The sequence below is a fragment of the Drosophila suzukii genome, chromosome X, assembly GCF_043229965.1.
Source record: "Drosophila suzukii chromosome X, CBGP_Dsuzu_IsoJpt1.0, whole genome shotgun sequence".
NCBI classification, from domain to species: domain Eukaryota; kingdom Metazoa; phylum Arthropoda; class Insecta; order Diptera; family Drosophilidae; genus Drosophila; species Drosophila suzukii.
In genome coordinates, this window is record NC_092084.1 from 15,925,866 (window position 1) to 15,950,800 (window position 24,935).

Below are 24,935 nucleotides of genomic sequence, written 5' to 3' on the forward strand. Positions count from 1 at the left end.
AACAATTTATAATTCCAATTGAAATACCACCTGAACTTCAGTTTTATATTGTTTATTGTCATTTAGTTGGAATTTTTTGCATTATTTATCGTTTGCGAATTTAACATTAATAAATTATGATACGTGGTATTAACTTTATCATCATTTCATGTGTTCAGTACGAATGAGTGAATTTTACATCAATTACGAGACCTTAAGAGGGAGCAAAACAATGATAAGAATACAATAATTATAATCGAATCTCTTCTGGTATTTATATAATTATTGCTTTGCCGTAAATATATTTATGCTTTTTATCATACTCCATTTGGATTTTCGCAAACTGTGGGTTGTGTCTGTGTTCTTTTTGGGTAGTAGAAGGTTGTCTATATATCTCATCTGTTTCGTTTGGGTTAAAAACTCGTTTCGTAGGGGTTTCTTTATTGTCAACATCAATAACACTTAATACATGTATAATATATCTGTTTTCCTTTCATTCTAAATAGATGTATATAATATATCGATGTATATGTATAAATATACCATAAAGAAATGTAGAATTTATAATACAGTGAAATTAATTGCTATTTGGGGGAGTGAATTGATTTTAAAGAGTTTTTTCCGCTCGATTTAAAAACGGTCAAGTAGTGTCCATGTTTTCAGAAAAGTAAACGCAATCTGATAATTTAAAACGAATTCACACACCCATTAGCTGAATTTCAACACACATAAATATATGTATATATATATCCGTTTATTTGTATAATAATAGTTCTCCAATGCGATGATATCGTGGGTCGATAAACCTTAAGCTGCCTTCTCCAGTTATGTATATGTATATCTATATAGAGTTCCTTTTCCACCTATTTGAACGGTTGCGTTTGCGATTTGTTAATGTTAATGTAAATGTATAACTACAGATATACCCCCTATATAGATCATAAGTACAATGGAGTGGAGTGGAGGTGGAGTGCCTTGATCATTGGTTATTAACAAGTAATTTTTATCGTATAACTTTCGATTGGGCAAAACATAACGCATTTCCAATATATCTTCCCTCCTTTTTTTGCTCTATAACATTTAGACGTTAAAGTTGTGTTTTCGTTTTAGCTTTTAAGCATAGTTGTGGATGTGATATGATTTCGTGATTTCGATTTCGATTTCGCCTGCACGAGCAACATTATCCTCGATAAACAACAGTAAACACAGAAAGCCGAGCTGATCACAACAGAGAATGAACTGTGGTAGGTATAGTTACTATATAGTTATATATCTCTTATAGGTGGTGCCCCATGCTCGCATGATATGGTCAAATTAAACAGTTAAGTCTAGAATACAGCGTAGTTATCATATATAGTTATCGTATATATCGTTTATAGTCAGCAAGTTGTGGTTTCTCTTTGTATGATAGCGAAATCGGATATGTAGACCCTATAAGGGTGTCCAAGTAACAACTCTACACTCTCTCTGCCCTTTTCGGAAAAGAAACGCGAATGAAGAAAGGCAATGGAAAATAATAATCGCGTACCTATATATAAATACTTAATGGCCACATGCTAATGAAGTTATACGGAAATATTTCCATTGATTTCGGCCGCTGTATTTTTATGCTTTTCTATAGCTTTCTGCTTGAATGAAACCGCGCATCCAGCGTCGAGTTTTTACCTAGTATTGCTATTTTCCTATTTTCCTTGTTGTGGTTGCTTTGCATTATTAATATGGCTTTTTTTGGTTTTCTATTATCTTCGAACAGTCTTTGGGACCATATATATAGGAGTGTTGATATCGACGCCGCCTAACATCGGTGAGTTATGCTTAGTTATTGTCCATATTTACATCGAGAATCATCATATATTTCACCCGTTTCTATTTCGGTTTGGTTTCGGTTTCGGTTTTCTTTCATTTATTGTCGTTGTTGTCTATTTTACTTTCAGGTATCCCCTGGCATCCTACTCCTCCTCTTCAAGAGACTTTTCGGGTAACCCGTACTTCGGGCAGCACATACCCTCCGTTCCATCCATGTTGAAGCAGAAAATGCTGCGCTCCAATTCGGTTGGTTCGTGTGGCACGATGCCGTGGACTTCCCTGAGTTCCGCCTCGGGGAACCAGGCGGGGTCCGAGTCCTCCACCACCTTGATGCCACACAGACTGAAAGTCGAAATGGATTAAATATCCCAGAAATATAATCTATATCAGCCAATCTCTTACCGCAACACCGCCACAATCGGGATCCACAGGATGGACGAGAGGATGAGGAAAAAGGCCACGACGATGCACCAGTGGGGCCACTCCATCTTCTCGGAGGCGCCCTTGGCTCCAATCCAGGCCGGATAGCTACTGCCCTCGGTCAGCAGTTGGTAGAAGGAGGCCAGCAGGATGGTGACCATCGCACAGGGCGACAGGTACTTCCAGCAGAACATCCAGTAGAAGCTCGGCCGCGATCCGGTCATCATCTCTATATCGTCCGAGAATCGGCGCACCCCGTAGATATAGCTGATCGACAGGCACTCGAAAAGTGCGATAATCAGCAGTGGGAAATTGCCCGCGAAACTGTCCATCAATTGAAATATATAACTCCCAGCTCCATTCGCAAAGCACATGGAAATCAGGCAGCAGGAGAAGCAGAGGACCTGGAAAAAAAGGAACCATTATAAGGATTATACTTATAAGGAAAATTTTAAGATATAACAAAACAAAGGATTGAAGAAGGAAATTATTTTAGAAGTACATTATAGTTCATATTCTCACCCCCACAATATATTCCTTGGGCAGATTGGGAAACAGCTTCATGTCCACCAGCGAGGTGACCACGCCCTCCAGAGTGCCGAACTGAGAGTCGATTCCCAGAGTGAAGAGCATCAGGAAGAAGAGCACGGCCCAGAGTTGAGCCCCCGGAAACTGATTGATCGCCTCCGTGAAGATAATGAAGGCCAATCCCGTACCCGAGGCACTCTGAAAAGTACATTAAAGAATATTATTAATTTATTAAAAATACTTTCAATAAAACAATTTATAATATTTCTAATATTTAAGAAAATGATTCAAACGAATCGAATTAGAAGTATTTTCCTTTATGGAAATATAAAAATGTTTTTCATGTAAATTCATGTTATGGGAAGATCCTGAAGAATTCGCGGTTGCATGTTCTCACAAAGGTTTTACCATACCAAGAACATACTCATTATTTTTCAGTTCCTTATAGAACTTGGTTATAATAGTTAAACTCACATTGGCCAGTTCCGTTTGGAGATCGCAGACGGGCAGGTTGTGCGTCCTGTTCTGGGCCATCAAACTATTCCGCTCCTCGGTGCAGCGGTCAAAGGTCGCCGTGGCCTTGAACCCAATGACCGAGAAGACCACCACCCCGGCGAACATGGAGGTCCCACAATTCGTCATTGACACAAGTATGGCGTCCCTGTAGCAATTATTATTGGCCGGATTGTACGAGCTGAAGGCTATCAGACCGCCGAAGGCCAATCCCAGCGAGAAGAAGATCTGAGTGCCGGCCTCCAGCCAAACGACTGGATCCAAGAGGGTCTCCCATCGAGGGGTGAACAAGTGGGCCACCCCATCGGCCGCTCCCTTTAGGGTAATGCCCCGGAAGAAGAATATTATGAGCACCACATAGGGGAAGATGGCGGTCATATAGACGATCTTGCCCGACGACGTGATGCCCTGGACCATGCAGATGTAGACCAGGAACCAGGAAACGATCAGCGCAATGGCCATGTGATAATTGAAGTTCTCCGGCAGATCCACACTCTCCGAGCACTGCAGTGTGGTGCGATACCAGTAGAACTGCGTCGGCGAGGAGGCCACACACTCCGGCTCATGATCGTAGGTAAAGTTCTTGTACAGCCTCGTCGGGCAGTCCGCCCAGGGCAGTGGCGACTCGAAGCTGTGCAGCAGATAGATCAGGCACCAGGCGATTATGGTGTTGTAGTACAGAGCCACTATATAGCTAACTACCGCCGAGGAGATCCCGATACCGCCCAGGTACGGCGACACCTGGCTCCAAACGCCGATGGCTCCCTTTCGCAGTCGCTGGCCAATGGCCAGTTCCAGGTAGAAGATCGGTATGCCCTGGATGCACAGCATTATGAAGTAGGGCACCAGGAAGGCTCCTCCGCCGTTCTTCTGAGCCAAGTAGGGGAAACGCCACACATTTCCCAGGCCAACAGCATAGCTGTGGGTTGAAAAATTATTGATAGTGACTGGAATTTCACAAAAAAGCCTCGTTTTCAAGCTAGCAAAACTGAAATGCCACAAACGGTAAAGTAAATAACTATAACCGAGAGACAAAATATATGATATTTTCTTATAAACTCAAGGAAGTGCTCTCGGGTAAATTTAATTTAGAAAAGGAATTTTCCAAAATATACATAGGTGCCATAGAAAGCCTTAGGATTTAAAAATCACTTATAAGTGTCGTCCTAGGTGTCTAAAAGTATGCAACAATATATTTAAAGCTTGGAAGTACAATGAACTCATTCAGGGAGACGGCTATCCTTATTCACTGCATACTTTTGGATACCACGCATTAATCCCACAAAATACCATTGATTTTAATAAATATGCAGAATTGCAAATACAAAATATACAAAAAAAAAATCCTATAAAATAAACATTTGAATATTATATTTTTTGTTAGGCAAGTTTTTGGCTAGCTTGAATACGAAGGCCTACTAAAGCTTAACATACCCAATGGTGGCCAGCAGGAACATGATCTTGCTGTCCCAGCTCTCCCGCTCCTCGCCCTCCTTCTCGCCCTCGACGATGTCCTGCTGATCCGCGTTGGCCACCAACTCGGCCTTGGCCTTGGAGGTGCTCGCCTCCGATCCGAAGGGCGGCGGGTCCTGCTCCAGTTCCGAGGACTCGTCGAAGGCGTCGGACATGAAGCCCTGGTTTGTGGCCCCATAGAGCGGCTGGTGGTGGTGCAGCGATGTGTGATGGTGGTGGCTGACGCCATGTTCCTTCGTCACCAGGCGACCTCGCAGCTCCTGGGAAAAGTAATTCAGTTCAGATATGTTGTAAAAAAAAATACCTCTATATACGGTAGTGCCACACAAATCAGTAGGATTCTGAAATCACTTTTAAATGCCATTTTTAGACGTCAAAAGTATGCAAAAATACATTTAAAGCTCAGAAGTACAAAGCATTCTTACAGAAAGGCCACTATCATTTATTCACTGCGTACTTTTAGACACTCCACAATTACATTTTAAAGTGTTTTCAAGACAAATAGTTCACCAACTAAATAAAAATATATTATACATATAATAAAAATATATATATTAATAAGTCCAATCTAATCCCCTCGACTTACCCTCAATTCCAACTGATCGATGCTCTTCTGGCTTTTGAGCACTATATCCCGGGAGCTTTGGCGACGCAATAACTGAGCTGTGTTGGCCATGATTGCGTTTTATTATTATTTCGACTTATTACAAACTTTTATATGTGTGCGTGTGGGTGCTGTGTGGGTTTGTGTGTGTGCCCGTATGGGTGCCTAGTGTGCTCTATGTCACTTCCGTTTCCGTTTCTCCAAACTTTTGCTCTGCTTGTACTTTCCTCGGCGCCACCTGGTGTTGCGTTCAGGTAACTAGCAACTCACTGGACATTTTTCGTAGCATACTTTTATGGTTGGCTAAATAAATCGCATTTTAACCCCTTGTTGCTGTGCTTTTAGTTTTGGCTTAGCTGATTTCTGAATTTTTTTGTGGCTTTTACTGTGGTTTGGTGCTTTTGTTAGTGCTTAATTGCAGGTGATAACGGTGCATTAGTAGTAGACGCCATCGCAGTGCCGCTATCTGCTTTTTCCAAGTGAAATAGGTATTACTAAAAGTTGTATACAACTCGCATGCACAGAGAGAAATTAGTATTTAAATGTCTAGCTTGCAAAAGTCGTGGACAATTCCCATTCATGATAATAATAAGTTAGATAGGGAAATTATGAAAAACGAGGTTGAAGAATTTTCTGGTACTAATATTATTATTTAATATTATATTTTCTTTAATTTTATAATTCAATAAAAAAGAAAACATGAAATAAAGTAAGAACAATTTATTACGGATTTAAGGACTTGTTAAGGCTTTAAGAATATTATTAAATTAATGCATTTTGTTCAGTTTTATAGTACTTATTACTTAAATCAAATACCTTAAAACGTTAAAACATAAAAGACTTATTTTTCTTTACGAAAAATTGTTCTTAATTTTTAAATCTATTCAATAAGATACTAATAAAATTTATAAAACAAATGCAAATTTCCTTGATCAATCCATTTAGTATTTATAATAACCGAAAAACCCGACGTTAGAGTAAATAAGTTTTAGATAAAAAGTAAATGCAAAAAGATATCGAAAACTCAAAGTATTAAGTGTTTAATTATGATAGTAATCATTCAATATTGGTAGGGGACATTTTTTCACGTGTGCTTTCCATCAATCAAATCATGCAAAAGAAAGGACCCACACACACTGAGACATCTATGGGGCTTGCGTGACTAGGTCCACACAATAAATCAATCAACTCTAAGTAACCCTTAACCCACATCTCCCCCCTGCACATTTTCCGCCCACTCACTAATGCAGTGTAATGGAATTAACTTTCTTTTTCGACCTGCAATTAGTCTAGGCTTAGTTTCCCAGGGCGATGGAGGTTATTTTCAACAGAAGGTGGAGTGAAATTTGCTGCCATGGAGACCTACATTTTTACTCTATATTAGCATGCTTTTAGGGATAATTTTTGGGTGAAGCTTCGGCTTAAAACATTACTTTTTCTTGGCCTGTTTCAATGGCGGGGGAAATCGCGTTGATTGGGTTTGATTGTAAGCCTTTTTTGTGGCCCAACAAATTCTCACTTATATAACCGAAGAACACACTCGCGAAAAAAATGAAGTCGCACTAAAAAAAAACAACGAAATAACGGTTAAGTCCGACCGATAACGGTGAAGGACCTGCAGGGGACTATTGTCCGAATATCCCTGGATTAACGGTTGCAGGTGGTTGCATTAAAACCTATTTAAAGACCGATTCCGTCGCTCCAATCGCTATCCCGTTATTCTGATTGGAATAACGTAACGGTGTGTCGTAACGGGACGTTGGCAGGAAACTGTTGAGCAGCAAAGGACGTAATACCCGAATGGCAGGACGAAAAGGATAACGGTTAACGGGAGGCGATAAAACGGGAGCAAACGGGAGAGCAAAAACGAAAAGAGCAGCGCAGACGCAGCATCACATCGCATGGGTGCGAGCGAGACGGAGGATCGCGAATCCGAGCGAGAGGGAAGATGGTAAACAGTAGAGGGAGGAAAACAAGGCAACAAAAAAGCCAATTAACCAGCAAATTAGCTGTTATTTATGGCTTTTTTGTAATCCTTTAATATATTAATTGTATTTACAGCCTAAGCTAATTATTTGTTTTATCAATTTGATCAATAATTGGTATTTTATTCCACGTTTAAAATTTCATTCATTTTCAACTGCCGATAGCTAGAGGCGTTAGTGCCTTTTAAGCAGTTAGTTTTTCGCGTTAGTATTTTTTTATAAAAGTGCTGCACAGAGTCGGGATAAGCTTTTCGATTAACCGAGTGTAAACAGTGACTGCGAAACAAGAACATAAAATATTTAAAGCATTGTGACTCAAAATAAATTTTAATCTGTAAATGCACCATTTAAACCAGTATGCACCAAATGAATTTGGAAATATTTAGCTTATATTATAAGTAATCGGAAAGTTTTTGTTATTATTTTTATGAAAAGATTTAAATGCGCAAATATATTTACTTATAAACAAATTTCTAAATCTAGCTAAGAAAAAAAATGTTAAGTATAAGAATTAAGTCTTAAATACTAAGTAATTATTAAATTTCCGATATATAGTTTAAGAAATGCAATGTATATTGGAGGATACCAATTTCGAACCAAACCGTGACCGCTCCCTGTTAAATATCTGGGCATCTCTAGAATGAACTGGCGGTGAACTAGCCGCCAAATGAACACTTGTTGACAGAACCTCTCATAAATTGTTTATTATTTCGATAAGGGGTCTAGGAATTGCGTGGATTGAATGAGAAGATGGTTTTCAAGTGCCAGGAGGACAGTTTCCTGAAGCAGGTTGGTCCTCGAATAAATTCGAAACCGTTTAATTACATAATTTGTAACCTAATTTGCTGCAGTTCAAGACGAAAGTCGTCAGCAGCGAGTTTGCCACCTTGGATTGGACGGATCCCAGTGGAAAAGTCGAAAAACTGAAGGGCTTCAATGTGATCTGCGAGGATACGATATTATTTCCCGAGGGCGGTGGTCAGCCCTGCGATTACGGAACACTGGGTGGATATTCCGTGAAGAATGTCCAGAGGAAGGGCACCACTGCCGTTCATTTTGTGGAGTCCCCCACGAGCTTTGAGCAGGATGCCGAGGTTCTTCAGACTCTGGACTTTCAGAGAAGGCTGGACCACATGCAACAGCACTCGGGACAGCACCTTATCACCGCCCTGTTCGACAGGGAGTTCAAGTACGATACCACCTCCTGGTCCCTGGGATCCAGTGTCTCCTACATCCAATTGAGTACGCCTCATTTGATAAGTCGCGAATCGCTGGACCTCATCGAACGGCAGGCCAACGATCTGATACGGGAGGGCCGTGAGGTTACGGTGGTACTGGTGGATCCCGAAGTGGCGCAGGAGTTCCAAGATGCCAGGGCCCCCAGGGGTTTGCCAAAGGATCACGAGGGCCTGGCCAGGGTGGTGCGCATCGAGGGCATCGAGAGCAACATGTGCTGCGGCACCCATGTCACGAATCTCTCCCAGCTGCAGTGCATCAAGCTGCTCTACGCCGAGAAGGTCAAGACCAATGTCTTGGTTCACTTTGTCGTGGGCGAGAGGGTGCTTGGAAAACTGGGCGAGGTTTTTCAGCGCGAGCAGCAGCTCACCCAGGCTTTGAAGTGAGTTTCTCTAGTATAGTTCCCATTTCATATTAGTCTATATCACCTTGGTTTCCAGAGGTGGTCCCGGCCAGCACTTGGAGCTTGTCCAGAAGCTGCAACAGAATGTGAAGGGGAATCGGAAGTACTTCCAGCAGCTGCTTAAGGACTTTGCCACCGCCGAGGCCGAACGACTGGAAGATCTGCCGAAGAAGGAGCGTCCCAAGTACTTCGCCCTCCATCGACGAGATGGCATCGAGGTGGACTTCATCAACACATTCTTGCGGGTGGCTCCCGAGGGTATCTTCTACTTCCTGACCGTTTCCGAGGGCGTTGCCGCCGGCAGCAGTGCCAAGGGACACCTGGTGCTGCGCGGAGATCCGGAGATTGTCGAGAAGCTCGGTCCCCAGTTTATGGAACTCCTCGAGGGCAAGGGCAATGGCAAGGAGGGCAGTTTCCAGGGCAAGATTAACAATCTGGCTGGACTGCAGGACTGCCACGAGCTGCTGGATGCGCAATTCAAGCCAAAGAAGATCGTTGAAACCCCAAAGCCTGCAAATGGAGCTCCGCTGGAGAATGAGGAGTAAATCAGCTCGGTAGTGAGACATCCAATATACAACATTTGTATGGTATTAAAATAATATTCGCGAATAAAAGTTGCCTATTTTTAAAGAACGAAAGAAAAGATAGTATCATAGTACCTGTACTAAAAACATACATATATTGGTATTTCCTCGAGGGACTTTAACAGTGAACATGGTATGAGGAAGAAGGGAGGGATCACAGGTAGTTGACATCGTAGTTGCGCATCTTCCATTTGAGTCGCCAGTACTGATTCCAGAAGCCCACGTCGATGATCCGCTCGTGGAAGTTGAGCAGGCCCACGGTTGTGTATTCGCAGATGGCCGGATATGTGCAGTCGTCCTCGTCGTAGAGATCCACCCAGAGGATGGTGCAAATGCCCAGCGAAAGGAGTCGCAGTTTCTTCTGATTGATGGCCCTCTCCAGGGTTAGCAGATAGTCGGCGGACACTGGATTCTGGAGTTCCGGCGGCACAGTGATCATCCGGTTTGTGGCTCCCCTCAGCAGAGTCATAAAGGCCTCGTCGTCGGGATTATTTAGACCGGCCTGGTAGAGGAACAGCATTCCGGTTCCATAGAGTAGGGCCTTTTTGGGCTTCGTGTAGGACTCGCGTACCACGCCGACCGCCACCTCCGAGTAGTCCCTGACCAGGCCGTTCCAGTACTGCACCCACTTCTCCACCACCGTGCCTTTGAAGCGCTCCGGCATCTGGATCCTGTCGGTCAATCTCTGGCGCAATGCCGTTATACGGCCACCCACGCGGAGGAACTGCATCTCCTGGCGGGTTTTCAGTGATCAATTTGGAAAAAACCAGGTGGACTCGAAATCCCAGTGTTATGTTATCAAACGGAACAGCTGATTTGTTGGTATGACCGTGGGCGGTCAGGCAGTGCCGCCGATAACGATATATCGCAATAATATCCAGGAAATAATGAAAAAGGGTTTTAAAAAATAGCAAATTAAATGCTGAGATCCGAAATGTAAAATCCTTCCAGTTTAAAAATATGTTTAATTCATCGCAATTGTCAGCCAAAACACTAACTTTTTTTGGGCGTAAAAATACGAATATCAAAAAAATACGCAAAACAAAAATGTCAAGTTTTTCTCAAATACCATGAAATGAAAAATGCCATAAAATAAAATACTTCTCAACAAATTTAGCCTTTAAAAATCATTGCATGAACTCGGCTAATTTTAATTTTGTTTTTGGTTTGGATTCAGTTACTTCCAGACCAAGTATTTGCGGGAAGATTAATTATTTTGCTTGCTTTGTTTTAGTGTGAAATCATTGAATTCGGGATGAAAGTCATTTTGTCAGTTGGTCACACCGATAGGTTCGTATAACGCCTCCAAATATCGCGCTGCCAAGGCACCCGATAGGTTTGGAAAATATCGATAACCAAACATACAAATAATTGTTTTCATTGCGAATCGCCAGCGCTCTGTAAAACTTATGCATAAAACTCGCTAAAACGCAAATAAGGACAAGTAGAGCTGTTCAAAGAGAGAAGGTGGGCCAATCGAAACAACCAGGGCGTGCAAATCGAGATTGAGAGGCGTGGAATCCCCAGAAAGTGCGGTGTGAGCGTAAAATGCAATAGTTGCTGCCATGCCAAAGGCCAAGGGATCAAGCTCCCTTGGATCGAAGGGACCATCCCGGAGAATATCTTCGGCAGACGTGGTGCCCCGGGGACCGTCGGGATCGGGAGGATCGGCGGAAGTGGCGGTGCCGCTCCAGAACTCCAAGCAGAAGCAGCCGGAGAAGAAGAAGGACTCGCTGGCAGCCAAGGAATGTGAGTACTACGCACTTCCCCCTCCAAAACGGCACATGTGCTCATTCCCGTACACGCACAGTGGCGGGCAAAAAAATACCACCACCATTATGCAGGATCACCATAGTTGATATCAAATTAGTGATTTACGATTTTATCAAAGTATAAAAATCGCATTTACTTTAGGGAAGTTGGGATACATGTGCTCATTTCCTTGCAATCACAGAAGCGGGCAAACAAAACGTGATTACCTTAATTAAAGTGGTTTTTATTTAATTCAGAAAACAAGTCAAGACGCATATTATTTATGGGTTATTATTTTACTAAGTAACTTCAGGAAAATTAGGATACATGTGCCTATTCCCTTGCGAATTATGAAAACATCTTCATTTTGAGTGCGTTTAATGTTTATTTCTGAAAACTAGTTAAAAATAATAATTTTTACCATTAAACAAAGCTAAATACGTCTTATATATTGAAAAAAATATAATAAAAAATATCGTATTTAAATTATAACTGTGCTAACCCATGCTAACACAATTGCGGGCAAGAAAATTTATTAAAAAATATATATTTTGACTTAGCTAAATAATTAATAAAAAAGAAACTAGTCATTTACATTCAGGCCTTTTTTTAAGAACACCACAATGTTGAGAGATGCAATGTTTTTCACACCTAACATTAAATTGTGAAATTCTTAAACCTATTTGTTTTGCGAACCTATTGGTAGTTTAAGCCACATGTACAGCTTAATGTTATTTTTCCATTTTAACGAATGGTATTTAGGCGAACTTCTGAAAAACCTCATATCTTTCTTAGCTAAATTTTAATGTTATATTTCCTCGTTTCCAGCTGCAATTAAGAACAAGGAACCTTTGAAGAAGGAGCCTGTGAAAAATGAGCCCGTGCAGGAGCCGTCCACTGCCATCTCCTCCATCCCGGCGGTTGACAAGCTGCGCCGCTTCTGTTTTATTGGCTCCGCGGACGAGCCCGTCTATGCCACGCCCACGCTGGACCTCGCCGTCGAGACCAGCTTCGCGTCGCTGAAGGACCTCTGCTCTCAAGTGACCGAAGTAGAGCTGGCCGAGTGCCTGACGAGTGTCCTGGGCAGCGGGCCGAATGCTGAGCACCTGCCGCGCCCAGACGAGCCCCTCCTCATCCTGGCCGTCTATCTCACCACGCGCGACGACGAAAAGGAGCGCAAGTTGGTGCGAAACAGGTTCGCCGATCTGATTACCGGCGAATCGCACCTGCTGCTGTTCGTCCAGCTGGTGAAGCGAGTCCAGAAACTGCTCGATCGCAAGACGCCCTTCAATCGCACGGTGCGCAAGGCCATTCTCGACTGGTATGGCAAGCAGCCATTGGACCGCCTCCTTCACCTGTGGTCGGTGGGCGACGGAACTCGTTGGTCGGCGCATCGCGATCTGCTGCACCGTTGTCACTTTCGGGATGGCGATTTTCGACCGGAAATCATGGCTGCCTTGCGGTTGCTCTCAACGTCGCCCAAGGAGCTATCGAATTGGCCCGCTTTCCTGACGCCTTTAAGCAGTAGCCGCGGAATTATCGAGGGTGTGGTGAAGCTGCGTCTTCTGCAGGATCCCGAACAAGCTCTGCCCATTGTCAAGAAGCTCTCGCTGAGCTGGGAGCATGTGCCGCTCCAGCTGTTCAACGATCCCGGTCTGGCCAAGTTTCTTATACCGCGCATGAGCTACGAGCAGCTCCTCCGCAGCTGGCCACGCCTCTCACGAATGCAGCACCAGGTGCGCCCCTTCGCCGAGCAGCTACTGGACGAGAAGAAGCTCAAGGCGGGAAATGTCCCGCCCGTTCGTTTGCTGCTGGAGGACATGCGTCTGAGGAAGCCCAGGAAGTTGGTGAGTGAGCAAGGGTCCCAGGTTCTAAATATTTATTTATGATCTTTACACTTAATAATGAATGCAACTTGTTTAGTATCCAACTTGTTTGCGGAAAGCGAGTTTTCTGCATAGCGTTTACGAGATATCCTTTGGCAAGAACAAGGCTCTCGGCAGGCGTCTGCACATCACCCTTAATCTGGAGCAGCACTACCTAGGCAGTGAGTTCTGTCGCATCCCATTAAACTCCAAGAATATACCATTCCCATCCGCTTTTAGAATACCTTACCGGTCGCTGTCGTATGCTTAAATACATAGATGGCCTGGTGGCAATGGCCTTTGGTTACTTCCGTAGCGATCCCAAGGTGACGGTGCAGTTCTGGCACGATCGCAGTGGCCAGCTAAAGACGCTGCCCTGGACAAAGGAGATGACCGTGGCAGAGGCCACGTCCTGCTGCGTGGATCAGAAGGTAACAGCTTGGCGAAATCAATAATAAAACCCTATACGTAACCGTTTCCTCCTCTTCCGCAGGTGCTTAAGATCAAGCAGTCGCTGACGGATATTTTGGACAGAGCGCTGGAGGATGAAAAGAACACGTACGATGTGTTTTTAGTGCTGGTGCCGGGAGCCGGGCGGGGAAATCCGGCTAACAGTTCCAAGAGCTTGGCTGCCCTGATGGATGAATACCGCGAGAAGCGCAGCTCCAATGCCAAGTGAGTGTTTAATATATCTTTAATAGCAAAAAATCTACTTCATAAATCACCCTTCCTTTTTCCAGGTTCATAATTGTGAGCCTGCGGCAGCACCACGGCTCCATGACCTATTCCGGCGAACGAAACGAGAACCTGTTGGAGTTGTGCAGCCTGGACGAGCACACGCCGCGGCTGATTAACGCCTTTGCTCGCAGAAAGTTCTACTAGACGTGGTAGAGGAGCAGCCTTTCGAATCACCGACGAATCCCAAATAATCGCACAGCTGCCAGCGCAAATCAGTACCATTTGTTGAAGGACGGTGGCCATCGGTTCGTTGCCATCGGCCATCTCTCTCGCTTTCATAGACGCTAGGGCGCTCGGTCCACCCACTCCCGTTCAGAATAGCTTTCATGTAACATATATATAGGTCCATGGTGTGTAATCATCGTAGAGCCAGGCCAACTTAATGCTACATACTTATGTACTAATAATGGTAATAGTTACACCCCGGAATCCAGAATTGCAATCGGGTTAGTTAGATATTTTTAACGCTCGTTTTGTGTAATCACCTTTGTATTCGTATTTGTATTTGTACCAGATTTGGTGGATTTATTTTTTGAAATCAAACTGAATCAACTGAACTGAACTCAATCTAAATTCAATTTGGATTAAAAACAATCTCAAAGCAAAAGCAAACGCAAGCGCAAACAACAAACAAAACAAAAAAGAAAAAAAAACGAAAAAACCGAAGAACAACAAATTGCCTTACAAACAAAAATGTTAGTAAAACTTTCATTTTAGTTTAGACTTTTTCAAAAATCGAATACTGGAACTGAAACTGAAACACAAATTATGGCATTTAGATAAAGTTAAAGTTAAACGTAAACTAATCATATGGCCTATGTATTGAATATTGAATATTAATCTAAAGTAACTTAAAATAGTCCAAGTCAAAGCAATAATCACCAACAACTAAGCAAATCCAGTTATAGCCTCAGATCGATCATAGATTTATGTTGTGCTCGAATAGAATCGAATTAAATTAGCTAAATAGTCAAAACGCGTACAAGGAAAAAAAGATAAAAAGAAAATGGAAAATGAAAACTCCCAATGTGCCATACACACCACCACAAAATCACACAACCAAACTTACACACCCCATACACTCGATCAGTATATTTATTAGGATTGTGAAAAAACGCCGAACCGAAAACATATAGAGAACAATAAAGAAACGACGAGCAAACGCTACCAATTTGACTAAAATTAGTTAAGTGAAATTATACTCAAATTACGATTAAATTACATTTACTTGTATAGAAAGCATAGCAACCAATTTGGAAGTTAAGCAAAATCCAACCGAAAATAGGGAAATCGAAAACGAAATTAATTAACCAGAAATCGAAACGATACAAAAGAAAATAGGAAATATTTCCACGGACATTTCTAACCAAATGTTTCCACACGCGTCTGTGAAGTAAACCGTTGTGATCGCTTTAAATTTTGATTTAAACAAAACATAAATACAAAACAGGAAACTACTGAATACAAAATGCAGAAAAGTCGGAACACAAACCGCGAACAGGCAGCTCTAAGTTATTCTATATAGTTTGTGAACTCAAAATCAGTAGGAGCGTAACCGAAAAGTACCTATACAACAAAAGCTAAACTAAAACTGAAACTTATACTGCAGAGCCAACCAATTGAACTCCAAAAATCCAGCAGAACTACACAAGAAGTATTCAACTAAACCGCGCTGCCTGAGAAAAATCGAGGATAAGGTAGATCAAAGGAGCTGAATTGGAAGAAAGGATCTACGGACTACCGCAGAATGTATACACTTTACAGATTGTTGAGGAGAAATCTGATTTGAATTTATTGTTACTAATATTAAGGCTCATTTGTGCCCTCTTTGAAAGAGGATTAACCATAAGGAAAATTGAAAGAGACCCAACCTAAACCACTGTGAAATGTGTCACAACTCCTATGTTTTTTCCCCTTATTAAAGGGTCTCTTCTTATAATTTTATTTTACATTCACTTTAGTTTAAGATTCTAAAATTTGTTTATCGGCTTAAGCACACAAAATTTTGTGGTCCGAAGTATATAAGTTATCTCTACGTATGAATTTACGCATTCCAATTTGAATATTTTTCATTATTTTTGTATTATTAGACTTAAAACCATTATACCTTTATTGTTACCACATAAGTGAACATTTCAGTTTGTAAAGTGTATCCCACACAGAAACGCAAACCAAACAGTTGAAACAGTAAAGTTACCGAAAAGTTGAACAGTGAAAAATAAGTTAAACAATAAAAACATATGCCAAGGAAACACATTTCAGTTAAAGGAAATTTAAATAAGAAAAATTATTGTTGTTGATCAAATCAAATAAATTTAAAGGAAACTAAAAATAAAACGAACACGAAAACTAAAACTGAAACTGAAATCGAAATCGACTCGAAACGAAACGAATTGAATTAAATCCGTAGTAAAACAGCAACAAGAAGCAAAACATCATGTGATATCTATTTCAAAAATAAATCAATTGACAAACTAAAGAGAAACCCTAACCATAACAAAAGCAGAATATAGTAAAATTAGCCTAAAGCCACGAAGCGTTCAGAAAGCAGAGTTTCGAAGATAAAGATTCTTATCATTTCCCGTTGAAGAGTTACGTAAGATCCCGAACCACAGATCCATATTGATTACTAAAACACACACATCAGCAATACATGGCTCGACTTTGACTCTCTATCTATCTCTTTCTCGCCCCCGCACTCTATCTCTTTCTGTCTGTAGTGTTAGTCGAAATTCGGATTGTACGCGCGTTCCCAAAATGTTCAACTCCTTGCTAACGTATTCCAGAAGGTTTTTTATAAGCATATACATAAACGTATACATACTTCTTATACACTAATCTAGGCTAACGTTGAATAAATTCTGAATGATTCGAACAGCAATCGCCATTAGCATTTACTGGGTGGTATTGGTAATTAATTTTGTATCCCTAGGTTGGTGGGATTCTGGTAAGATCCTTTTTCCTTTTGTACAATCTGTATTATGGATTATTTTATTATTAAAGAAGTATAATAAGGATTTATTATGTTGGTCAAATTTTTATTGTGCCCAAAAATATTTCAGAACATTTTTAATAATACACAGACATCTTATACATTAATCTAGGCAAGTATACCTAAAGATCTGAACAGCACTTACAATTTACTTTTATTCGGGCTATGATGGCGGGACTTTTTTTGCTTTTCTTCTTTGCCTATCTTTGATTTGATTTGACTACATAAATCTCCATTTGTATTGATCATTAAATATATTCTCCCTTATCTTCCCTCTCTTTCCATTCCATGATTATATTTTGTCCTGATTTTTGAAAAATATATAATACGATAATCCTTTTGTGAATTTTCGTTTTTAATCTACCATTTTTTCGTCTCCTCCTTTGGTTTATTCTTGCCTTTTTAAAGATATGGTAGTCTTACTGATATAGATCAAATAAAATAAGCCATCTTATTTTTTTAAAAAATCAAAATACCTTTGAAACTAAAATTTCTTTTTAGTCTTTTTTTTGTGATAGTTTTACCGTCTACTTCTTTTACATAGAGAATCGGTTAGACTTCTCCTTTTTTCCTGGGGTATATCTTCTTGTGTTATCATTTTTGAAGAGAGGCTTGGTATCACTGGAGTTTTTTGATTTGTTTTGTCTGTTTTACCATTTTTTTCTTTGTATCTGATATATTTTTGTGATATAATCAAGGAAATGTGACTTTGATTAATGATCCTTTTTTTCTTCCTATTCTCGAAATTCATTTGTAATACAACTTTTGAAGATGAGCCTATTGAGGAAGAGCCTACTTATTCTCCGTGATTATACCAGCTGGTCCGCAAACGTATAGCTGCTGTTGGTCCCGATCCCTGAGGGGCTTGAAGCCCAGCTCGTCGGTGGGCACGCCGTACTGCTTGAGCTTGCACTCGTAGGTCTCCAGCAGGTCGTCGTGGGCCTTACGGGCCTTGGCCACCTCGTAGCGCAGGTCCAGGATGATCTTGTTCTTCTCATCGACAATGTTGCCCACCCGTTCGTCCAAGCTGGTCAGCTTCTCAGCGAAATTCGGGGCACAAGTGGCGATCGTTTCGTGCAGGACAATGCTGCGCTTTTCGTCCTCGCGCATCAGGGCGGCGATCTTGCGCTCCAGAAGGACATTCTTCAGCCCGGTCTTCTGCTGCAGCTCCACGATGACGTCGTTGAAGCGCTCCTTGAGTCCCTCGCGTTCCGCCACCAAAGAATCGTTGCGCAGGATCAGGGTCTCCGCCTCCCACGTGAGACCCTTGACCTTCTTCTCCAGCCGCGTGTTGCGCACCTTGAGGCGGCTCAATTGCTGTTTGTCCCGCTCGTAGAACTCCAGCTTGCGGCGGTACTCGTTCAGCTGGATGTTGGCATGCTCCAGCGGCTCCTTCAATCGCCGGTTCTCCGCCGCCGTGTCCGCTGCGATCCTGTCCGATCTCTCCGCCTGCTTGCGCAGATGCTCCAGCTGCTCCTTCATGCTGCCAATCAGCGCCAGGTTGTTCAGCGTGATGTCGTTGTAGTAGTTCTTCATGTCGTTGAAGGCCAGGTCGTGGTGGTCCTGCAGGTCCTTGATCTGCTGGTTCTTGCGCTCCTCCACCTCGAACATCTGGGTGCCGTAGAAGAGGTCCAGCTTGGCCTTCTGCTCGATCATCTTCTCCTCGTGCAGCATCTCGTTGTCCTTGCGCTCGCGCTCGAACGTGATGCGCTGCTCCCTGTCAGGATGCAAATAATAATTAATTTGGAAAAAATTTAGTGTTTATTTCAAAATTTTGAAGGCCTTAGAAATGCAAGGCAGTCGAAAAACGAAACATTGGGGGCGGATTTTGACCTAGACAAAATATTTGACCTGCACTCCTTATTAATTAGTTTGACTTTAAATATTATTAATAAACATTAAATATTTCAACATTTACTAACAATTTATTTCAAGAAAAAACTGAAAATTTGGCTGTCAGATGTGGGATAGATCGATCTGGGATTAGTGTTTTTGAGAGGGTACCCACAGCAGCTTCTCGTTGAAATGGGCCTCCATTTGGCGCAGCTGCATCTCGCTCATCTCCATCCTTTCGCGAAGCATCCTGCGCAGCTGGCGCTTGTCCCTTTGCAGCTCGTTCTCCTGAAGGACATGGTGCTCCTGGGCCAACTTCAGCTGGGTCATCGCCTCAGCCCGAACCTCGCCCAGTTTATTGTGGTTCTCGAACTGCAGATGCTTCATCTGTTGCATCACATGCTTGGTATCGATGTCAGCAAGGTCCTGTGTGGCCTCAATCTCCTTGTCCTTCTGCTGCAGCTCGTAGCGGGTTTCATCTAAATGGAGCAATTATTGTTTTAATAATCTACAAGTAAAATATATGTTCTTTTGATGAGTGCTAAGAGACGCATTTTAGTACTACCATTGTCAGAAACCGGAACAAGAAGGGTAAACCCATCAGTGATATCCAAAACTCACCCAGCTGCTGGCGCGTGATCTCCCAAAAAGTGCGGATCTTGTCCCGCTCCAACTGGAAGTAGTTCCGCTCCTCCCGCTCCCGATCCATTTCCGCCTTCAGCCGGAGGGCAAAGGCCTCCAGCTGGTCGCGGGTCATCGCCGAGGTGTCCACGCCATCGATGAGCACTGAGAATGGGTTTAAAAGTGGTTATAATCAGATTTCAAATATCAGAATGAATACTTCACAATGGCATAAAAAATAAATGAGACAATTTCAATTTGTAAATATAGTTTGTTAGATATTTTTGGGAAATCGCAGCCACAGTATAATTGACTTTCTTGATTTCTAATGTTTCGGAAAAGTGAAAAGTGGGTGAGTGAAAAATGTTTGTCCGCATTTTTGGGGTTCCCTGCTTTATGGCAATTTAATGAGAACGGCACGCCTGGGTACCCCTCTACTTCCCCATTTCCGCCATTTTTGCCCCTGCCACGCCCCTTTTCCTTAGCCACTGCCCGCATATGTGGCCCAGCAGCAGACCGTGTTGTAATTGTTTTCTGTAATTGGCATCGTTGGCCGGCTGGTGCCAGGACTCGCACTAGGAGTGACTACTAGGACTACCAGGACTAGGTCTCAAACTAGAAAGCACTCGGCATAAAAACGCCTAATAACATGGATTTCATTAGGGAAAAAATAATATTTTAGTTGTTAGATAGTTGTTTGAATTTTTTTTCGAATTTGGTAAGACAGATACAAGCTAAATTTGAATGTTGAACAAATATTACATAACCAGTTAGTCACCTAGACTTATTTTATCATCATATATGTCCTTTAAAAGAAAAATAAGAAAAGTAAAACAAAAACCTAAATGGTTGGCAGTGGTTTGATTATAATAAACCAACGACTTGATTTCTATTTAAATTATGAAAAATGTTAATTAAAACTAGATCCTTTTTATGTATTGTTGAAAATTTTGCCAAAAAAATTGTTTTGAGCTTTGAAAACTTAATCTTAGAGAAATAAAAAATAGCCAAAAACCCTTGTTTCTCCTTATTTAAGAATCTAAAGTAAAAGGAAATCCTTGTTATTAACTCTACAAGCAATAGGTATACAATTCTGATATTCTCCCAGTGCATGCATAGAAACAATTATGTGCGTTAGATGTCCTCGGGAGTGGTGTGGGGTCAGGGGTCAGGGGTTAGGGGTCGGGGGTCGGGGCAAAATGCAGTGTGTTCACTCGTGGAAATTAAGTGGACAGTTTGGCCCCCCATTTTTTCCCTTTTAATTTTTGGGCTGCAAGGCTCCGCCAGAGCAATTGCATCGGGCATTTCTTGTCCACAGTTCTCCCCCGGCTCCTCCTGCCCCATTTTGGCCACTGCTTCCCTCCTCACGCAGATTATCGTTATTTACTAATTGTTTTGCTTGGCCTTTTTAAATTGCCCTGAATGACCAATGTCCGCCATTCCAGCTGCCCAGCTACCCAACTACCCAACTACCCAGTGGCACCCTGCTGCCATTAATGTTCCGAAAATGAATTGCCAGGCAGGCCTCGTCCTTGTTCCGTTTGTCTCCTCGTTGGGAGAGGCTTTAACAGCCGGAGTCCTTAAAGCGGACCCAGGATAAATTCTGGAATGACTCACTAATTGCGTATCTAACATGCGAGAAGGGTAACCATTATTTTTTATGGCTTCTTACAAATATTTCAATTGGAATTTGGCAATACAATTTAATCTAACTATGATTTAGCTTTACTTACCTGGCAATTTTTTGCCCTTCTTGCCCTTTTTACCCTTTGGCGGCTGTAATACAATAATATTATAATTAGAATTAATTATAGACATTCAAATTAATTAATGGTCATACCATTATCAAAATGCACAATATTAGCTTACTTGTTCTATATTATTAGAATTAAAGTAAATATTCCCTGCACAGTACTACACATCAATAAATAAAGATACAAAAGACAACCAGTTCAATTAAAGTGAATAATCCCTTCACAGTACTAATATAAATAAAGATACATACGACATCCTGTAAGTATAAGCTGTTTCTTCATCATTAAATTTAAAGTGAATAATCCCTGCCCAGTGCATTAATAAATAAAGACTCAAAAGCCAACCTGTAAGTCCTAAAATGCAACTAAAATAAATTCTGAAAAATGAAATAAAAAATCTAAGACCCCAGCTGAGCTGGAATCTGGAAGTTGAAGTCGCCGCTGAACTTGCCCCAAAGAATTTCCACATTTGTCTATGCAAATTGAATGAGTTCTCCCCGCAGGAGAATGAAAATGAAAATGGGGGCTTGCGCAATTGTCGTCTGCAGCTCGCAACTATTTTTCGCACTTTAAATCCTTTAACAACGTTTAATTCGATTCCCTTCACGTGGGAGAAAGGCGGAGAAATGCGGAGAAAGCGGGGAGCTGCCATCGTCGCTTTAAATAATGTGATGGCGCGGCTTTCAAAACAATTTCGCAACAGCTGTTGGCTGTTGGATGCTGGCTTATTGCATATTTTATGACTGCAAATTATTCAAAAATTTTCGAAGCCGCCTGCGCCCGTCGTCGACCGCGCTTTTGCCATGTCCAAAGGCGTAAAGTATATATACATATAAATATAAATATATGTAGCGGATGGAAAAAAGGCGGATATGTATATGTTGGGGGCAGGTCTATACATAAACAAATGATCGAAAATAGACAACCAGCGGAAGAATGGGAGTCCAGGGGGCTCGAAGGACTCCTGCTTGGCTGCAATAAACGCACAGTGGAGCTATGCTAACACAAAAACTCTGAGCCAAAATAAAATTACCAGATAAAATTACTGAAATCAATTTTCAATAAGTGTTATGTTGTATCTAAATGAATGGCTGTTTCTTTCCTATGTTTATATGACAGAAGATCTCCAAGGACTTATAAACTTTTTTTGGTTATGATTTTACCTACGTTAAAAAATGAAAAAATGTTTTTTGTTTATTTTTTAATAAACAAATAAGGATGTTTGAGGCTTCATTAACAGGCTTTCATTTTCAAAGTTCATATCTGATGAGCAGATTTATTTTTTATGATCTTACCAAAATGAAAACATTAAAATGAAATGATACTTTCTTCACAAAAGAATTTTTTTTAGCTCGGTTACACATTAGTTTTTTAAAGTTTTTGTAAAAAAAGATCAATTGTTAGTGTGTAAAGGCATTATTCGATTTTTCTCAAGGCTGAAGGCTACTCAATTTTGTTGGCCAGTGGTAAATTACCGCCGAGGCTTCACTGTTTGCCCACTCGCAAAGTGCAGTTTGTATATGCAGCAACAGCAACAGCCTGGCTTGGCATGAAAAATTGAATGCGCCGCTTGCAGTGCAACTGAAACTGGGAAACTGAAAAACTGTAAAGCTGAAAAACTGAGACTGAAGGGAGCAGCGGAACGGAACGGAACCGGAAATCGGAAATCGGAAGGAGGCGGAAGCTGCTGGCCAAGCAGTGCGCCCATAAGGATGCACTGCTTTTGTTGATGTGATTTAACAACTTATTACTCACCATGCTGTTCGCGGTGCTCCCTCTTTATGATTCTTTTGCCGAAAGTAGAAGACCGCCTTCCTCTGGTTTTTACGGCCAACTAAGCCGTTGATGTCCTGTCGTCCAGCAACAAAACAAATGTATCGATAAAGCAGTTGACAATGTGTGGGTGTTGGTGTAAGTGTAACCGGGCAACCGAAAGCAAAGGTTAAAGGTTAAAAACGTTGTTTTTTCGGGCTCACTCTTCTCTCGATTATTTTCCGGGGGAGCGAAAGGGAAAGAGCTGGAAAAAATGAAAAAGTTATGGGGAATTTTTACAGTTATCACCTGGGTTTCTGGGGGGAACAATTTTTGGATGCGTAAAGCCTTTTAATCACGAGAAGAATGTCATTCCAAAATGTGGATCTTGAAAAACAGGAAATCCCAACTAATATAATATACATATATAATATATAATATTCTTGTAAATATTATAGCTTGTATTATGTATACCTAAATACAGAATAGGAGTCTAAATTGACCAGAATAAACTTTAACCACTTTTGTTGGTACTCTCGTGCTTTATATAGTGCCCGGCATTAGTTTGCTGCCCAAGCCAGTGAAAACCGAAAAGCCAAGCCAGACCAGACTCTTTCTCTTATCGCCGTCTGCTGTCTGCTTCCTATAAATGGTCTCTTGAATTTTCCCCCCACTTTTCCATTCACCCCCCACCCCCCGGAGTTTCCACCCTGCATTTCCCTTGCATCTGTTTGTTTATTCGCCCGTTTGTTTGGCGGACTTTAAATGCTGGTGGCACTGCAGTCTCTGCTCTTGACTGGCTAATTTGATGATTTCGTGAAATACGATACTATCAGGAAGCTGGCAGATCCTCGGCTCCTTTGAGCACTGCTTGATGGTCCCGAAAATCTCGCTCGAATCAACTTTATTAGTCCGTTGAATAACATGGCACCTATGGCCTGGCAATTCCCCCAGAAACTCTGCCATTTTCTCGCCTTAATTAATGTTGGCTGTGGGCGGGGCTGGTTGGGCAAACAAAGGGCGGTGGGCGCTCCGGTTAAATGCTTTAATTGAAATTAATAACCGCAGCCAGTTTCGGCCAGTTGGCCAGTCGAGCAGTTTGAGCAGTCGGCTGTTGAGAAGAGAACCCCGTGGCTTTCGCATGGAACAACATTTTGGGACCCGGCACGCAGACACCGAGAATTTTCAATTGTTTTCATTAAAAGTCAATTTCTGATAGCGAAGATGCTGCGGCTGGTGCACAGAGAGAAAAACAAAAAAAATATTCACATTATAAATACATTTATCATAAAAAAGAAAAATTTAAGGGACAATCAAAAAATCGTGCATATCCCTATTTCATCTAATATTTAAAAAATTTATTAAAATCTGAATGATGGAATAAAAATAAAACACTTTAAGTATCAACACTTTTCTTGCTAAAAATACATTTTTTAAACGGTTACTTTATAAGGTAAATAGTAAGAACAGTATTTATTTTAAAATAAATAGTACAAAATCTAATAAAATTGTAATTTTAATTGAGGTTTTTTTTCTGTGTACCTTTACCCCTTTTTGCCACTTTTCCTTCTGCCCCGCATAATTTTTGTTTCATTTTATTCTGGCCAACGGCTGCGGTCGGTCATGGCCCATTGAGTTCCGTAACGGCTGTCAAGGGTTAAGGCGGGCGGCAATCGGGGGAGGGGCTGGGGAAAGCACTGATTGAAAGTGAAAGTATTTAAAATATGATTAGAAAATTTGCTTATCGAGGTCGAGGTGTGGTTCGCTTTAAGGCGATTTCTTTAAAGGGCAGCCGAATTCAATTAGGCTACTAAATAAGTCCTTAAAAATGTAATGGTTTGTACTTAAAAAAAAAGTATTTGCTATACTGAGCACATATGTAGAAACAATTAAAGAAAACATTTAGAATTCTTTTTTTAAACCGATTAACGAACAAATCTGAAATGAATGATTCTGTATTTATTTACTTACGTTATTAAGTTGAAGGTGCGATCGTCACTATTTCTTACCTCGTCCAGAGCTGTTTTTGTTTAATATTATTTTAGCCAACTATTTAGGTCCGTTTTTTCGTACGCATCTTAAGCTAAATATAGGAGT

The 24,935-nt window shown here is 41.5% G+C and overlaps 5 protein-coding genes across 7 annotated transcripts; 2 read left to right on the forward strand and 3 right to left on the reverse strand.

Annotated features, from left to right (window-relative positions):
- Nucleotides 1-36: 36 nt before the first annotated feature.
- LOC108019178 (sodium-dependent neutral amino acid transporter B(0)AT3) lies at nt 37-7,302 on the reverse strand. Of its 3 annotated transcripts, none has more exons than XM_017086945.4 (7): nt 6,757-7,302; nt 5,306-5,789; nt 4,681-4,979; nt 3,208-4,165; nt 2,728-2,931; nt 2,188-2,609; nt 37-2,127 (listed from the first exon to the last, which is right to left on the reverse strand). In XM_017086945.4, the coding sequence occupies exons 2-7, from the start codon at nt 5,393-5,395 to the stop codon at nt 1,929-1,931; spliced, it is 2,172 nt and encodes a 723-aa protein (XP_016942434.1). In that variant the 5' UTR covers nt 5,396-5,789; nt 6,757-7,302; the 3' UTR covers nt 37-1,928. The 3 variants fall into 3 exon arrangements, with proteins under 3 accessions (XP_016942434.1, XP_065723667.1, XP_065723666.1); XM_065867595.2 differs by having other exon boundaries at nt 5,306-5,382; nt 6,757-7,301; XM_065867594.2 differs by lacking the exon at nt 6,757-7,302 and having other exon boundaries at nt 5,306-5,928.
- Nucleotides 7,303-7,937: 635 nt separating this feature from the next.
- Nucleotides 7,938-9,561, forward strand: LOC108018946 (alanyl-tRNA editing protein Aarsd1-A). The gene is made up of 3 exons (XM_017086548.4): nt 7,938-8,097; nt 8,160-8,926; nt 8,985-9,561. Exons 1-3 carry the CDS (start codon nt 8,059-8,061, stop codon nt 9,490-9,492), a joined length of 1,314 nt encoding a protein of 437 aa, XP_016942037.2. The 5' UTR covers nt 7,938-8,058; the 3' UTR covers nt 9,493-9,561.
- A 42-nt stretch (nt 9,562-9,603) lies between these two features.
- Nucleotides 9,604-10,356, reverse strand: LOC108018990 (mitochondrial import inner membrane translocase subunit Tim29). The gene has a single exon (XM_017086598.4). The coding sequence runs from the start codon at nt 10,259-10,261 to the stop codon at nt 9,686-9,688; it is 576 nt and encodes a 191-aa protein (XP_016942087.2). The 5' UTR covers nt 10,262-10,356; the 3' UTR covers nt 9,604-9,685.
- Nucleotides 10,357-10,885: 529 nt separating this feature from the next.
- On the forward strand, nt 10,886-16,767 carry LOC108019172 (uncharacterized). Its single transcript, XM_017086932.4, has 6 exons — nt 10,886-11,280; nt 12,112-13,130; nt 13,207-13,330; nt 13,389-13,579; nt 13,642-13,823; nt 13,889-16,767. Exons 1-6 carry the CDS (start codon nt 11,097-11,099, stop codon nt 14,028-14,030), a joined length of 1,842 nt encoding a protein of 613 aa, XP_016942421.2. The 5' UTR covers nt 10,886-11,096; the 3' UTR covers nt 14,031-16,767.
- Nucleotides 16,768-16,939: 172 nt separating this feature from the next.
- Nucleotides 16,940-23,156, reverse strand: Gas8 (Growth arrest specific protein 8). Its single transcript, XM_017086593.4, has 5 exons — nt 22,842-23,156; nt 21,066-21,108; nt 19,333-19,497; nt 18,887-19,190; nt 16,940-18,595 (listed from the first exon to the last, which is right to left on the reverse strand). The coding sequence occupies exons 1-5, from the start codon at nt 22,842-22,844 to the stop codon at nt 17,671-17,673; spliced, it is 1,440 nt and encodes a 479-aa protein (XP_016942082.1). The 5' UTR covers nt 22,845-23,156; the 3' UTR covers nt 16,940-17,670.
- Nucleotides 23,157-24,935: the final 1,779 nt, after the last annotated feature.